The 17159-nt window shown below is 48.6% G+C and overlaps 1 protein-coding gene and 1 long non-coding RNA gene across 3 annotated transcripts; one reads left to right on the top strand and one right to left on the bottom strand.

Annotated features, from left to right (window-relative positions):
- Positions 1–336: 336 nt before the first annotated feature.
- UBXN1 (UBX domain protein 1) lies at positions 337–16771 on the bottom strand. 2 transcript variants are annotated; one of them, XM_079958376.1, is made up of 10 exons: positions 16633–16771; positions 14288–14382; positions 13123–13176; positions 12908–13029; positions 11360–11438; positions 10809–11000; positions 6569–6620; positions 3922–4050; positions 2280–2463; positions 337–718 (listed from the first exon to the last, which is right to left on the bottom strand). In XM_079958376.1, exons 2-10 carry the CDS (start codon positions 14341–14343, stop codon positions 669–671), a joined length of 918 nt encoding a protein of 305 aa, XP_079814502.1. In that variant the 5' UTR covers positions 14344–14382; positions 16633–16771; the 3' UTR covers positions 337–668. The 2 variants fall into 2 exon arrangements, with proteins under 2 accessions (XP_079814502.1, XP_079814503.1); XM_079958377.1 differs by lacking the exon at positions 16633–16771 and adding an exon at positions 16121–16306.
- LOC307205842 lies at positions 725–1161 on the top strand. Its single transcript, XR_013834106.1, has 2 exons — positions 725–857; positions 1086–1161. It is a non-coding gene; the product is annotated as an uncharacterized lncRNA (long non-coding RNA).
- Positions 16772–17159: the final 388 nt, after the last annotated feature.

Raw genomic sequence — 17159 nt, 5'->3', positions numbered from 1 at the left:
TAAATAGGTACCGCTCTGGCGGGAAGGTGTTTCCGTGTGCTGCTCTGGTTTGCCAGAAGCGGCTTAGTCATGCTGGCCACATTTCCCGGAAGCTGTACGCCGGCTCCATTGGCCAATAAAGCGAGATGAGCGTCGCAACCCCAGAGTCGTTCGCAACTGGACCTAACAATCAGGGGTCCCTTTACCTTTACCCCGGAGTAGAGAGACAAGGCAGCAGGATAGCAGCCTTTTCCTGGATGAGAGCCCCAGGCACTGCCCTCCCAGTGCCAACTAGATGACTCCAAGTGCCCTACCACTTAGCAAATGGGATAAAAGAATTCTTGCAAGAAACAAGGAAAGAGAGAATAGGTTTTATTCATGGTGTGTGTGTGGCATGAAGAGAGGAAGTCAAGTTGCAACCTTGCCCCTCCCTCCCCGACAGGAGGGGAAGCCCAACACTTTTCTCCATCGCATCCAACCCCACCCCGATCGTCGTCATTGATTCGGAATCCCAGCCCCAAGCCATGGTGGTGCTTTGGAGTCTCTGTGGGCAGAGTTGGTTAGGAAAACCAGGAGGGGCTGGGATGTGCGCTCCCCCCCCCCCCCGAGACAGAGCACATGGGTCAGGTGAGAGTCACCTCCGGCAGCAAGTGAAGGAGGGGGCTGAGAGAGCGAGGAGGAGAGCCACTTCAGCTGTTGCCTTTCTTCGCTACGATCAACACAGCAGAAGGCACCAAACCTACAGAGGAGACACAGAGAGAGGCAGAGAGTGGGAGGTCATGGGGAAAACTTGCATCCAGTAGTTAGCCGGGCAAATGTGGTGTTAGAACTTTGGGTCAAAGCAAAACAGTCAATATTTATGTACAGTGGTACCTCAGGTTAAGTACTTAATTCGTTCTGGAGGTCCGTTCTTAACCTGAAACTGTTCTTAACCTGAAGCACCACTTTAGCTAATGGGGCCTCCTGCTGTCACTGCGCCGCTGGAGCACAATTTCTGTTCTCATCCTGAAGCTAAGTTCTTAACCCGAGGTACTATTTCTGGGTTAGTGGAGTCTGTAACCTGAAGCGTCTGTAACCCGAGGTACCACTGTACTGTTCTGATGAAGTTTGGAACTGGCTCCCTCGTACTGGGCCAGGCAACAGTCAGGGATGATGAAATGTGTGTGTTCCAATTGCGTCTGGGGGAAAACTGGCCCTCCAGATACTGGTGGACTGCAACTCCCATCCTGAGCATTGGGCCATGCTGGCAGAGGCTGATGGGAGCTGGAGTTCAGCAGCTTCTGAGTTGATTTGATGTATTTCTAGGCTGCTTTGCATTCAAATGCATCTCAAAACGGCTTACCAACAATACGTAATAACGTAATGCAGCGTGAATCGAATGAAATAATTAACAAATCTTCAATAAAACAATTGCAATCTATAAAACGCTATTAACAAAACAAACTAAAAAAAAAAGCTAACCATCACATTTACAGCAAAAGTCGTATCATATGATCAACAAATCAATATGGCACTTAGAATCTATAAAACAATATTAACGAAACAGCAACTAAAAATTAGGTCACCAGTTCCTCTGATGCAGGCTCTCTCTGTTCTTAGATGTAGCATAAAATGGGTCAGCTTCCAACAGACAGCGCTGCTGCTTTGGCCTAGGATGGGTGGGGAACCTGGTGTTGCCGGCGGGGGTCCTCATCTCCCCTGCTCACCTGTTGCTCACCTGACTTCCGGTGATGTTTGTCAGGACTTCAGGGTTTGCAAAGCGTTTTACACAGCGCACAACTAATCCACAAGCTTGAAGTCAAAACGTGTGAGCTGATAGGCAGTGACTTCAAGCCTGCTTTCTGCAGGGACTGGCTGTGCAACTGAGCTCCCCAGGCACAGCCAGAATGGCTGCATCTCTACCTGACGTCACATAAGGTACAGTGGTACCTCGGGTTACATACGCTTCGGGCCACAGACTCCACCTCGGGTTAAGAACTTTGCTTCAGGATGAGAACAGAAATCGTGCTCCGGCGGCAGTGGGAGGCCCCATTAGCTCAAGTGGTGCTTCAGGTTATGAACAGTCCTCCGGAATGAATTAAGTACTTAACCCGAGGTACCACTGTATTAGGAGCGGGACGTAGCTTGGTGGGTACTGTAGGCCAAACTGGGAGCTGTGCTGGGACAAACTGAGCTCGTGACCCAGAGGTTCCCAGCCCCTGCCCGAGAATTCCTCCGTCCTCCACGGAGTAGCAGGAGGGAAACACTCCTAGCAACCCTCACCCCCTTCCCTCTTCCTACCCCAGCAATCTCAGACTCACCCAGCTCCTGCAGGGGCTTCTCCATGTCCTCTTCAGTGAACACACGCCGCGGGAAGCTGGTGAGGAGGTGGAAAGGCTCGTCACCATTGTCCTTGCGGTTCAGCTCCACGTAGAGCCGGACGGCGGCCAGCTGCTCTTTGGCTCGAAACGTTTGGGTGAGCGACGTGCCGTCCAGCAGTCTCACCTGAGGAAAAGAGAGGGGGAGAGGATCTGAAATGGTGCATGATTGTCGCATGCAGGTGTAGTCAACCATGAGCATGAATAAGCCTTGGGGCTTCTGGGCTGTCCTCCCTCTCCTTCCAGCACGGCCACAAGGAGAAGATGAGAAAACGTAAGTTTTTGGCTAGCTGCAGTTTAGTGTTACATCGGAACCCTAAACTGTGGTTAATCTCAACTGCAGCCATTGGGATGACAATGCACATGTAATTTTAAGTTGTGTTTTTTTACTAAAGACCCTCATTCAGAACTCGGAGATTTCTTATCTGCCAAAGGTTTTAACCATGCAATGGTAATTGCTTATTTCTTTCATAATTAAGAATGCGAAGGTTTAAGGATTGTTAGTGCTTTATGTGGTTCATATGCTTCCTGTACACACTCTCGATAATCCTTAACCACAGGGTAGATGATCATCATCATCATCATCATCCCTATTTTTTTGCAAATGTGGGGATGGAGATCAGGGGGCCTGCCTACAGCTATCTCAAGTGACACCACCACAAAGTCCAGAAAATTATCAGGGAGCCACAGAAGCTGCCTTTCCTGAGTCAGACTCTTGGTTCATCTAGCTCAGTACTGTCTACACTGACCGGCAGCAGCTTTGCCGGGTTTCAGAAGGGAGTGGCTCCCCCAGCCCTACCGGGAGATGCCAGGAATTGAACCTGGTGCCTTATGCATGCGAAGTATACTGAGCTGCAGTCTGGAAGTCAACATCTGGAGCCTTGCCTCTGCCATGAAAATACTAGGTGGCCTTACTAGGCGAGCCCTCAATCTCAGTTCCCCACCACCAGCCCATCTGCAATGTGGTGAATAATAATATCTTGCAGGGTTGTTGTGTAAGGATTACAGCTAGATAATGCACTGAAGCACTTGAAAGCACTACAGAAACACTAATAAGTATTACCATTATTTTGGAAAAAGTAGGTTCGTATTCCCATTATCCTTTGTGTGGATCCCAGGGAATATTCCTTCTTTAAGGATCAAAAAATAGGATGTATAGATTTAGTATTATCTAACTAGGCTGTCCTTTTCGGTTGTGTATCCTGGGCAAAGAGCTTGAACTGCTGTTTGCATTTTCTGTTAATTGCATTTTGACATGGTTCTACTTCTGTATTTATTTTAAGATCAATAAAATTAAAGGGGGACGGGTGAAAGGAGGCTCATAGCAGGGACCAGTTTGGAACTGCAGTCTCCTCCAGTTTGCATGGCTGGACCGCTGATAACCTGGCACGGTCTACTTCTGCTTGCATCAGGCAGGGAAGATTTCAAGGAGTCTTTTACGGCAGGAATGCAAAAGGTTAAGGCCGGCCACCACATGGCTGTATATTGCAAGCAGAGTGGCTTATGGTATGTGCAAGAAACAGATGGGAACAAGCAGCTCTCTACACACAGACACAGACACACAGCCTGCCCCACAGTCAGTTACCTGTATCCTGCATTGATCATACTCTCGCTTGACAGGGGGTTCCTGGCTGGGTGACGAGGGAACCGGTGTGGGTGCCAATTGCTCAGGCAGGGTGGAGCCTTGGGAAGAGCTGCTGCAGCCGCCGCCAAACTGAATTGAAAAGGAGAGGTGGGTCAGTGGACAAAAGACAGCCGCCCAGCAGCACCCTGATGTATGTTCTCAGGGCAGACTTGCACTCTAGGGGCAGAAAGCCCTATTCACTAATAAATAATAATAATAATAATAATAATAATAATAATAATAATAATAATTTTTTATTTATATCCCGCCCTCCCCAGCCGAAGCCGGGCTCAGAGCGGCTAACAACAATAAAAGTAACACAATTTACATAAAATCACAATCAATTGATTGAAATGCATTCTAAAACCAATTCATTCTAAAATCAATTCAAAATCAAATTAATGGCAACCATTGGGCTAGAGTTCTGTGAGGATTACTGAAGGAGGGGGTCAGACTGTGCCCTGGCCAAAGGCCTGGTGGAACAGCTCTGTCTTGCAGGCCCTGCGGAAAGATGTCAAGTCCCGTAGGGCCCTAGTCTCTTGTGACAGAGAATTCCACCAGATCGGGGCCACAGCTGAAAAAGCCCTGGCACTGGTCGAGGCCAGCCTATCCTCCCTGTGGCCCAGGATTTCCAAAATGTTTTTATTTGAAGACCATAAGGTCCTTCATGGGACATACTAGGAGAGGCGATCCCGTAGGTACGAGGGTCCTAGGCCGTACAGGGCTTTAAAGGTTAAAACCAGCACCTTCAACCTGATCCTGTACTCCACCGGGAGCCAGTGCAGCTGGTATAGCACCGGGTGAATGTGATCTCGCAGCGAAGACCCCGTAAGGATATCGACAAGCTGAAAAGTGTGCAGAGCCGGGCGAACAAGATGATCAAGGGTCTGGAAACCAAGCCTTATGAGGAACAGTTGAGGGAGGTGGGCATTGTTTGGCCCGGAGAAGAGGAGATCCGAGAGCCATCTTTAGCTCTTTAAAAGGCTGTCACATAGAAGATGGTGCTCTGGGGGGATTTGAAATCAATGGATTCAAATGACAAGAAAGGAGATTCCGACTAAACATCTGGATGGAAGAACTTTCTGGCAGCAAGAGCTCTTTGATGGTGGAACGGACTCCCATGAGAGGCGGTGGTCTCTTCTTCATTTTAAGCAGAGGGATGGCCATCTGTCAAGTCTGTAGTGTCGACCGCTTCATTGCAAGGGGTTGGACTAGGTTGTAATTACTATTACCATTTCTTAAATTTGACATCACCCTTCATCCGAGGGTCACAGAGTGGTTTACAATAGAAAAACACCAAAGTACATACCATAAAGGTAAAGGGACCCCTGACCATTAGGTCCAGTCGTGACCGACTCTGGGGTTGCGGCGCTCATCTCGCTTTTTTGGCCGAGGGAGCCGGCGTACAACTTCCGGGTCATGTGGCCAGCATGACTAAGCCGCTTCTGGCAAACCAGAGCAGCGCACGGAAACACTGTTTACCTTCCCGCCGGCGCGGTACCTATTTATCCACTTCCACTTTGAGGTGCTTTCGAACTGCTAGGTTGGCAGGAGCAGGGACCGAGCAACGGGAGCTCACCCCGTTGCGGGGATTCGAACTGCCAACCTTCTGATCGGCAAGTCCTAGGCTCTGTGGTTTAACCCACCATAGCATGAACAAAAGGAATTCCCACCCCCTGTTTAAAAGGCCATAGAATGTTTAATTAGTCAAAACCCTGGGAGAAGAGGAATGTTTTTGCTGATGCTTAAAGATATGTAACGAAGGCACCCAGGGAGCCTCCCCAGGGAGGGCGTTCCACAAGTGGGGAGCCACCACAGAAAAGGCCCATTCTTGTATTGCCGCCCTTCAGACCCTTTGTGGAGGAGGCATATGAAAAAGGCCTCGGGTGATAAACGCAGGGTCTGTTATATGACTCTTGGAGTCCCTTCCAACTCTACGATTTAAGTTTAACAACACTGGCGGGTTTACCCAGCAGGCAGGGCCTTGGCCTAAGAGCTTGGGCAAACAAGCAGGAGCACCTTGCAATGCATTTGTTGCTGGCTTCCACTGTTTTGCACAGAAGCTGGGAGTTGGCCTTTCTGAAAGTTCTCTCCCGTAACATCCCTCCTACAAATACGCCATTAAAATGGATGTAGTGCTGAAATACGGATAGCCAGGTTCTGTTTATAGACTCCCAGCTCCAATGAGCCCTGGGCCACATGGTCAACGGTCAGCGCTGATAGCAAATGGGAGCCCAATAATGTTTGGAGGGCCGTTTCTCCAAATCTTGGATTCGTGCTGTGTGAATCAGCCTCAGCTCACTCGCTCTCCTGTCCTTTTTCTCCCTCTGGGTCAGCCATGAGGAGATTGGAATTATTGTATTTTAATATTTTGTTGGAAGCCGCCCAGAGCGGCGGGGAAAACCCAGCCAGATGAGCAGGGTATTTATTATTATTATTATTAGAGGGAAACAGAACAGACTGGAGACCCACATCTGTTACCTTGATTATTCCTTTCGATTTTTAATTCTTTTTATTTCCACCTGTGGGACCCACATCTCTTGTGGAAGGAAGCCACGAGCAAAACTCTCAGAGCACATCCCTTTCCCAGCCTCTGGCGCTTGCTTACCTTCTTGGCTCTCTCGGCCTTGTCGCGCTCTATCTTCTCTCGCACCCGCTGCCTGGAAAGGAGAAGAGGATTGACTTTCATCATTTAAAATCGTGGAACCCCCCTTCGGTGGCAGGAGAAGAAGGGGGAATCTCTTTTTGGATTGCTTAAACCTGCAGAAGTGAGTTTAAAGTAAAGTGACTTTCCACCGTCCTGATCCTGGAGCGGAGTGTCAGGACTGACGTTTGAAGCCCATTGACCAGAGACCAATGTTTTTGATAGATAGCTAAAAGAAAAGTAACATAGGGATTCCATTGTTTCCCTTCGCATTTCAAAGGAACAAATATTGACTGAGTATCTTAAAAAAAGAAACTTTGTTGCTGTTGCTCTTAAAAGAAAGAAGAAACAGAAGTTTTCCCCCTAGAGGGAGACTGTGAAATTGTAACCAACTTCAGGAGCTTGCCGCTGTTACAGATTACAATCGTGGGAAAGGACTTGTGACCTTGTAGGACAATGTCTTCAGAAGCGCGGTTGGGTGCTCTCTGTAAAATAAATGCCCTATTGGACCAGTTAGGTCAGAAGATAGATATGATGACTAATGCGGTCAGAAATTTTGAACAGGCAATAGGAAAGTACACAGAGTCTACCCAGGAACTAAAACAGGAGTGTGCTACGATATATTGCTGAATCCTGGGTGCCAGAAATGGAGGGAGTTGCGGCCCTGCAGGATTATGAGCCTTTGGAGTTGATAAATGAATTTGGAAAAAACCAGGTTTGGAAAGATAAAGTTTGGTTTGGTTTGGAAACGGGGGGTTGGATTGACCCTCCCATGCAGTAATATTTGGACTCTCTGAGTCTAGTAATGGGCCGCCAGATGTTTGGAGCGGTGGGGGCTCTTAATTTTGGAGGGAATCTGAAACAGGTGTTTAAACATCATATGGAGTTTTGTCTGGACTATGGAAATGGGGCTGATCTGCTGAAAAGGGTCAAAAACATTACTAAGCTGGAGTTCCCACGAGTGAAAGGAAAACATGAAGAAGAATCGCGGGGGGGACATGGAAGAGACTTGAGGGCCTCAGACATAAGGGCACCAGGTTAATGTGCTAGATTAATGGGACAAAAAGGACTGACAAAATCCGGGACCAGGAGGAAGGGACGCTGGATGAAGATTGGACTGCTTTACACTCTTTTTTTTTCTTTTGTCATTAGGACTGCCTTAAAATAATTGATGAATGTTAGAAAAATGTTGAAATGGAACTACTTGGCTCTAGTAAAAATGTTTTAAAGAATTAGGTTAATGATATGGCTATGAGAAGTTGATAAAAATAAGATTTAAGTTTTAAGTTTTAAGGCCTGTTATAAGACAAGATGAAAATAGATTAAGATAATGTAAGAAAATGTAAGGACAAAATATTGTGAACTATGGAAAGGATTTGCTGTGACAATTATCAACCAGGATACAAGAAAGGGGAGGAGGAGGAGGTCAAAGAAAGAAGGTAATGAAAGTTAAAAATCTGAGAATGATGGATGTATGTTTTTTTCCTTCTTTTTTATTGTATTTCTTTTCATATGGTTTTTTCCCTTTTTTCTGCATTTTGTAAACTTATGTTTTTGTAAAATTTCAATAAATATTATAAAAAAAGGAAAGGAGAAGAGTTTTCATGTTGGGGGGGGGAGGGGAGCAAGGGAGGCTGCAACTCGATCACAAGAGAGCACCATTTGAGAGCAGTCTTGGTGTCAAGAATGGGGTTATCCCAGTGCAAAAAGGGAAATGCTTTGTACAGAGTCAAGACCTAGCTCAGTATTCACCTGCAGCAACACTGCGGGGGTTCAGGGAGTGGTCTTCCGCAACCCTTAACTGGAGAAGCCCAGGCTTGAACCTGGGACCTTGTACATGCAAAGCAGAGCTCTATCCACTGAGCTTCATGCCCCTTGCCCCGGCTCTCATGAAAGAAGCTGGAAAACTGTCAAGGCTACGAACCTGAGAAAGGTTAGAAAGGTCAGGTGCGACCTGGGAAGGATTTTCAAGTATACTAGGGAGGTAGGAATTTCTTTGCTCCACATCCTGTCCCACTAACAGCATTTGCCACCTGCAGGTGTGGGAAACCTCTGGCCCTCCACAGGCTGCTGGGCCACAACTCCCACCAGCCCCAGAAAGCATGGCCAATGGCCAGGGACAATGGGAAGTAAAGTCCAGCAATGTCCGTGGGGGGCACAGTTTCCCCACAGCTGCCCTATGGCAAGAACCTCCACCAGCACCCCACAAGTTCCCCTCCACAACCTGACTCCACGTTGCAACTCCCCTTCCCCAAAACATCTTCCAGCAAAACTTCGACTAGAAAGTGCAGATTCAGTGAAACCACAGCCGTTTGCCCATTTGCCACCAAAAGGCAGTCTGGGTGGTGGAAAAGTGCTAAATTCCACTCTTACGTACATATACCTAGAATCGTGTCTTTGTAGAGTCAGCCCCAGACACACAGTGTGTGTGTGTGTGTGTGTGTGTGTGTGTGTGAGAGAGAGAGAGAGAGAGAGAGAGAGAGAGAGAGAGAGAGAGACCACTTGCTCTAAACCAGGTTTCCCAAACTTGGGTCTTCAGCTGTTTTTAGACTTCAACTCCCATCATCCCTGGCTAGCAGGACAAGTGGTCAAGGATGATGGGAACAGTAATCCAAAAACAGCTGGAGACTCAAGTTTGGGAAGCCCTGCTCTAAACCACCCTTCCCCAACCTTATGCCCTCCAGATATCTTGAGGCTCCAACTCCCATCATCTACGACAATGATGGCAACTGGAATCCAACAAAAAGCTCGGCCGGCAGAGCAGGAAACTCTTAATCTCAGGGTTGTGGGTTCCAGCCCCACCTTGGGCAAAAGATTCCTGCATTGGAGGGGAATGGACTAGATGGCCCTTGTGGCCCTTCCAACTCCAATGATTCTGTGAAAAGGCAGTGTGGTATAGTGGTTACAGTGAAAGCCAGGGTTCGAACACCCATCAAGCCAAGAAGCTCTGTGAGTGACCTTGGGCAAAACACTCTTTCTCTGTATCTCTGAACCAAACCTAAAACAGAGAGGGTGAGAAACATGCAGACCACCATGAGCTCCTTGGAGAAAAGGTGGGATAGAAAGGAAGTACGAAGCAGCACCAGGTTGGGGAAGCCTGCCCTGGGCAGTTCTTTATTACAACTGCAGCCTTCTTCCCAATTACTTGTGAGTAAGCTTCGCGGGTGGCGCTGTGGGTTAAACCACAGAGCCTAGGACTTGCCAATCAGAAGGTCGGCGGTTCGAATCCCCGCAACAGGTGAGCTCCCGTTGCTCGGTCCCTGCTCCTGCCAACCTAGCAGTTCGAAAGCACGTCAAAGTGCAAGTAGATAAATAGGTACCGCTCTGGCGGGAAGGTAAACAGTGTTTCTGTGTGCTGCTCTGGTTCACCAGAAGCGGCTTAGTCATGCTGGCCACATGACCCGGAAGCTGTACGCCGGCTCCCTCGGCCAATAAAGCGAGATGAGCGCCGCAACCCCAGAGTCAGCCACAACTGGACCTAATGTTCAGGGGTCCCTTTACCTTTACCTTTTTAAGCTTCAGTAAAATCAAGGGGATTTGTTTTGAGTTAGGCAAGTGTAGGACTGTGCCGTAGAAGTATTTTGTTATCCTGCCTTCCCAGTGAAAGGAAGGCTCAACACAGTTCACAGCAACACGTTAAAATTAATATTAAAATGCAAGGCGTGTTATGTTGGCTGGTTACGAGCCAGTGAAAGAGGGAGGGAGGGAGCAGGTGAAATGAATCCATTATCATGTCACAGGCAGGTTAAAATATCTCTGGCATTTCCAGGTAGGGCTGGGGGAGAGACAGACAGACAGATAGACAAAGGGATTCCATGCCTGAAACTCTGGAGAGCTGCTGCCAGCCACTGCCAACAATATTGAGCTAGCTAAGTGTTTCCCAAACTTGGGTCTCCAGCTGCTTTTGGACTGCAGCTCCCATCATCCCTGACCACTGGCCCTGCTAGCTAAGGATGATGGGAACTGTAGTCCAAAATCAGCCAGAGGTCAAAGTTTGGGAAGCACTGAGCTAGATGGACCAATGGCCTGACTCGACAGAGAAGCAACTTCCTATATTTGCAGCTCTTTTGCTTTGATTTGGGAAGGCGTTAAAAGCACCCACAGACCATGAGAGGTCTGCTGCTGTTCTCCACTCTATAGGAGCAGCCCCCTCCCCACTTCCAGCCCCTCTGGGTCCCCACTGCCACCCCCCACAGGCTCTCACTTGGCCAACTTCTCCTCCAGCTTCTCCTTGCGCCTCTCCTCGGCCAGCTTCTTCATCTCGTCTTCCTGCAGCTTCTGGCGGATGAGGGAGAGCTCCTGGCCTTGCTTCCGGCGCTGCTTCTCCCGCTCAATGCTCTCCCGCTTCTCTCGCTCCTCCCGCTCTCGCTGCTTCTGAGTGATCAGCTCCATCATCCTGAAAGCACATGGGGAAAATCCCCGGGAGATCTCGTAAGCCACACAGGGGCGTTGCCGTAAACAAGAGAGGGTGGAGTTGGAAGGTGCAGCTCTGTGCCCTGCTCACCTCACGGCATAATTATCCAAAGACGCCTTACCTAACCATCAAGATTTCGTTGGGACTCCCCAAGTCCCATCATCCCTGACAACCAATGATTCTGGCTGGGGATGCTGGAAGTCCAATACCACATAGGGACCCAAGTTCCACATAAAGTGGGAGGAAAACATGCAGGCTTGCATGATTAGCCTAATCATATTCTAGTCGCAGAATCCGGGTTTTCAGGTTGCAGAATTTAAAGGCGCCAGAATTACGATTACCTCTTTGTCTGCTCCCGCTTCTCTTCTTCGCTCAGGGGGCGTCGGTTATCTTCCTCCGTCAGCTCCTCTAACGTGGGATCTATGGGGAGATAAACCTGTTATGTTGCTACCCTCTGGGCTTGGAAGAACCCAAGGAGACAAGCAAGGAAATTCCTATATTTGAGGATGAGCAGAAAAAGAAAAAAGGAAAAGGAAAATTAACATAAGAACATAACAAGAGCCTGTTCACTGGATTATTATTATTAGTAGTAGTAGTAGTAGTAGCAGTAAAGGTAAAGGGACCCCTGACCATTAGGTCCAGTCGTGACTGACTCTGAGGTTGCGGCGCTCATCTCGCTTTACTGGCCAAGGGAGCCGGCGTATAGCTTCTGGGTCATGTGACCAGCATAACTAAGCCGCTTCTGGCGAACCAGAGCAGCACATGGAAATGCCATTTACCTTCCCGCCGGAGCGGTACCTATTTATCTACTTGCACTTTGATGTGCTTTCGAACTGCTAGGTTGCCAGGAGCAGAGACCGAGCAACGGGAGCTCACCCCGTCGTGGGGATTTGAACCGCCAACCTTCTGATCGGCAAGTCCTAGGCTCTGTGGTTTAACCCACAGCGCCACCCCACGTCCCTAGTAGTAGTAGTAGTATACCCTATACCCATAGATCTCAGGGCAGTTCACAACATAAAGGTCAAAGGATCTGAGTGCAACAGTAATTTTCTCCAGCTGTGATTCCCTGAAGCTGTTGCTTCTGGCATTGGAGAATGAAGCACTGGGATCCTTATCCTGCATGAATCTGTTTAACCCCCTTTTAAAGCCATGCGAGTGGCTGACCCTGAAGAAGGGAGTCCCTTCCAACTCTATGATTCTACTGTGAGTGGACTCCACAAATTTAACCATACACTGTTTGGGAAGAAGGACTTTATTTTGTCCGTTCCCACACTGTACTTCCAGAGTTCTAGAACAGGCACCCCCCAAACTTGGCCGTCCAGATGTTTTGGGACTACAGCTCCCATCATCCCTAGCTAACAGGACCAGTGGTCAGGGATGATGGGAATTGTAGTCCCCCCCCAAAAAAAAAATGGAGGGCCAAGTTTGGGGATGCCTGTTCTAGAATGATGAGAGAGGGAGAAAAACCAGAGCCAACAATGTTAAGGAAGAAGGCTGACAAAGAAGCAGCAACGGAAACATTCAGATTTTGGTTTGCGGCTTTTAGCATTGATCTTTCTTGGACAAATCTAACTGACCAAGCAAGGCTCTCTGCCGGCAAGATTCCAGAACAGGGGTGGGCCAGCATGCTGTTACTGAACTATTAAGTCCCATCAGCCCCAGCCTGGGATGGGATGATGTGAGTTGCTGTCCAACATCTGGAGGGTGAGATGTCGGCTATTCCTGTTCTAGAACCTCTGGAAAAGTTGCCCTCAGTGGAAAGAGATGGAGGTTCGAAGGAGCTCAATTCTGGCTGGATGGAACAATTTCTAATCTCCCCCTCCTCTCCCAGGCACAGGACCCACTGATGAGGTTCCCTCCCACCTCAAGTTCTCCAGATTTGCTCTGACCTGATCCACTTTGCACTGACTCTGGCGTCCTTCCCTCGGGGGGCTCCTCTGTGCTTAGAACGTGGCCTTGGGGGGGCACGTAAGGCTCATCCAGGTCGGGATCATTTTCGTGCTCCATGAGCCTGGGAGTTAAGAGAGAGGCACCATTCAGGCGAAGACTGGTAAAAAGAGGGCTGCAAGGGTCCGCAGGAGGGAAGAAGGGAGCCCATACTCACCAATCCATCGCTGATTCAATGCCCTGGTTCCCTGTTAGCGCTAGGGCCTTCTCTCTGGGGAAAAAGGAGAAGGACGAGGTAGTGAACTACGTATGAACACAGGGCTATTCTACATTTTTTTGAGCCTTTCTGAGAAGTGCTGGAAGCACAGGGCACTCATAACCCCAGCCCAATTTCCCCTTCATCTAGGGTGGGATGCGGGTTGCGGGACGACAAAAGGGTTCGCTGCAACAATTAAGTAAAGTCCACAAAGGAAGCTGCCATATACAGAGTCAGATCATTGGTCCACCTAGCGCAATGCTGTCTGCATTGACTGGCAGCTGCTCTATACTATGATTTCAGGCACGGAATGTCCCCCAGCCCGACCTGGAGATGGTGGGGATTGAACCAGGGACCTTCTGCAGGCCAGGCAGACGCTGTAGCCCTTCCCAAATACTAACACAGAAAGCTGTCTTCTACTGAGTCAGACCACTGAGATAATACTGCCCACACTGACTGGCAGCGCCAATGCTCTACCACTGAACTACAGCTTTACGTAAAGGCTGATTTTCAATTAAGACCAATGGCCATGGTCTAGTACTGCTTGTCTGAACACACATATACACTGGGAGCATATACATATACACATATATAAAGGTAAAGGGACCCCTGACCATTAGGTCCAGTCGTGACCGACTTTTGGGTTGCGGCGCTCATCTCGCTTTACTGGCCGAGGGAGCCGGCGTACAGCTTCCAGGTCACGTGGCCAGCATGACTAAGCCGCTTCTGGCGAACCAGAGCAGCGCACGGAAACACCATTTACTTTCCCACCAGAGCGGTACCTATTTATCTACTTGCACTTTTGTGCTTTTGAACTTCTAGGTTGGCAGGAGCAGGGACCGAGCAACGGGAGCTCACCCCGTCGCAGGGATTCAAACCGCCGACCTTCTGATTGGCAAGACCCAGGCTCTGTGGTTTAACTCACAGCGCCACCCACGTCCCATATATATACACATATATACCTGCAAGCTAACACACATGTACACTGGGAGCAGAGAAGGGGCCTTGCACAGATCCAGTTTTTTTCTTTCTAGGCCTTCTGGGCAATAGATGTAGGACCAGAAGGGCTGGCCTTGCCATTTAACCCTCACATGCCTCCCACCCTTCCCCAGGGACAGACACCTACGCTCTGTTCTGGGGGAAGCCCATCTCAATGAGGCTCTCCAGAGCTGTAGCCTCCATGCTGCTGTGCTGGGCTGCCACCACCACTGCCAGCAAACTCTGCAAAAGAAACAGGAGGAGTCCGGAAATTTGTGTTAGTTCCTTTAACAGCAACAGCGAAAGGAAGAGGTTAGCAAAGGGAAATAACATTCCGGGAGCCAGAATTTTTAAATATAAGAACGTAAGGAAAGCCTGCTGGATCCGTCCACCCTCCACCGTTCGCGCAGTGGCCAGCCAGATGTCTTTGGGAAACTGGCAAACAGTTTCTCCTGTGGTTTCTAGCAACAGGTATTCAGAAGCATGCTGCCTGTGACCACGGAGGCAGAGCCCTGAGCAATCTGTACAACAGAACAATCTGTGCCACCCAGCAAACATTTGTCCCAAGATTTCTGGAATAAAGCTACAGTCAAAAGTTATCTTCGAAGTCAAAAGTTATCACGCTGCACTGGCACAGTGATAATACATGGAATCCTCATTTGTTTGTCATACTTTTTGATACTTTATTGTATGCCAGTTTGGGAGGTGTTTTTTGTCTGCTTGCCAAGAATGGCTTAAAAGCCACACACAGAGAGAATTGCTGGTCACGATTTTGTCGTGTTAATACAACTCCGCCACCATTCTGTTTCCAGAATGTGTCCTGTTTTCTTTTGCGCTCTCTGTAGTTAAGAGAGAGCAAACCTCCCAACCTTGGAGAGGACTATCAGATCAGTGTGTGCAGCCAAGGCCTTGAGTGCCTGAACGCCACCCACACTCTTGCCTTTAACAGCTGCCTGTTAATGTAGAAAAAAACGAGAAAGGGAAAAGTCTGTCTATCATTGCATTTCCACTCCAGGGGAGGTTTTGCTGGTTCATTTCTACACAGTCAAACTTCGGCTCCGCTTTCGAATGTTTCAGCTTCTGAACACCGAAGACCCGGAAGTAAATGCTCCAGTTTTCGGAACTTGAACGTCCGACGTGGCTTCCGCTTGAGTGCAAGAAGCTTTTGTAAACCAAATGGAAGACGCGCCTTGGTTGTCGAATGTTTCAGAAGTCAAATGGTCTTCCGGAACAGATTACGTTCAACAACCGAGGTTTGACCGTATCTGAGGACATGGTTAGCCAATGCGGTGACCTCCAGATGTTGTTGGACTCCAACTCCCATCAACCCCAGAAAAAAGGGAGTTGGAGTCGAACAGCATTTGAAGGTCACCACATGGGCCAATCCTGTCTTAAGCTGTTGGTAAAGGCTACAGTAAGACTTGCCGGGGGTGGGGGATGAAGGAACTAGCCTCTCCACCCTGAGATGACTCTAACTTAGGAGCCAGTGGAATATAGCAGTTAGACTGAAAGACTAGGGCTGGGAAGACTTAAGTTCGAATTCCTATTCAACCATTAAGTCAACTGTGTAACCCTAAGGTCAGGCGTTCTATCCCACAGGCTCAGAGCAGCTTATAGCAGTTTTTCTAAGCACCAATAATTCTAGCAGTTTTTGGACTAGCTGGGCCTTCTTGACCATTAGACCCGCTATTAGTCCACTCAATCCACTGGAGCCTGTCTTCACATGCAGGTGAAGTCCCTAACTCACTGAGGGTTTGAGACCGCTGTCACATGCTGACAGCTTCTGGGAGCCACAGGTCAGAGCTGAGTCTGGTGAAGGAAGGTGGAAAATTACCCCAGAAGGAGCATGATGTGTCCACCCTCACAATATTGTTTAAGAAGCCTGCTGAATACATTTAAAATTATTATTATCATTATTATAGCAAACCTACCCAAAGACACAAATTTAGTTACCTAGATTCACTTTCAAAATTTTACTGACCTCATCAGTGTTTCAGTTTTTTCTAATTATTGGTGGTGACTGTTTCTGTTTCAAAATAGTTCTGTGGATTTTATCTGCGCTTTCAATTTACGCCTCTTATAAATCTTTGCAAATAAATAAAATGCATGTATTATTTACGAATCCCCAGGGGAAGGACCTATGGGGTTTAAATTCGTCCCATAAACACCCACCCAACCATTTCTTACGCTTAACGGCCCCAGCTTTCCTCCCCTCTATAGATCTTAAAGGGTTAAATGTAAGCCCCCCAAAAAAGGTATTTAGAGCAAATGACCTGGAAAGGGGGAGGAGCCAAAGGCGAGGCTGGAAAAGGGGGGTGTCAAGGCGGGGCCCTTCCCTGTTTCTTAAAGGGACCGCATATTTGGGGAATGGGGGGAGAACCCCGCAGGGCAGGCTGCGCCAGGTGGGGAGGGGGCCTGTACGAGCGAGCCCCCTTCCCCCTACTGCCGTTTCCCAGGGGGCGGGAGAAGGAGCGCCCCCCCCCCGCCTTTCACCTGCGCTCCGAGGGACCGGCGCTCTCGCTCTCTCTTCCCAGGCGGCGGCGGCGGCGGCAGCAGCAAAAGCGCACCGGAAGCGGCGGGTCCGTCGCGCGGCCGCTGTTTGGCTCACGTGGGCAGGTTGCCGGAATGCGCGAAGGCGGCCGCCGAGGGACAGAAAGGGTGCGCGGTCGGTAGGGTCGGCTGAGAGCTTCGCCTTAAAGGGGCAGGAAACGGATCGAGGTGGTCAAATCTGTGCCGAAGCGATTTTATCTCCTATTACACACATACACATATATACACACATGTACGTATGTATGTATCCCTCCCCAAGGCCACCACGCACCTGTGTTCTCTTTCAATTCATTTAATTAATTTATTTATTACTGCATTTATTGATTTATTCTTCTTTACAATTTCATTGTTGTCATACCTTTTCCCTCATTTATTCTTCCCCTCGTTCTTTCTCTCTTCTTACGTTTATTTAGTTCAGTTTTCCTATCTTTTGTTTCTTTTTTATTTTCATTCTTTTATTTTTCATTCAT

The sequence above is a fragment of the Podarcis cretensis genome, assembly GCF_951804945.1.
Source record: "Podarcis cretensis genome assembly, chromosome: 16".
Classification (NCBI taxonomy): domain Eukaryota; kingdom Metazoa; phylum Chordata; class Lepidosauria; order Squamata; family Lacertidae; genus Podarcis; species Podarcis cretensis.
Note: the sequence above shows the minus strand (reverse complement) of the source record. Positions and strands in the feature narration are given on the sequence as shown.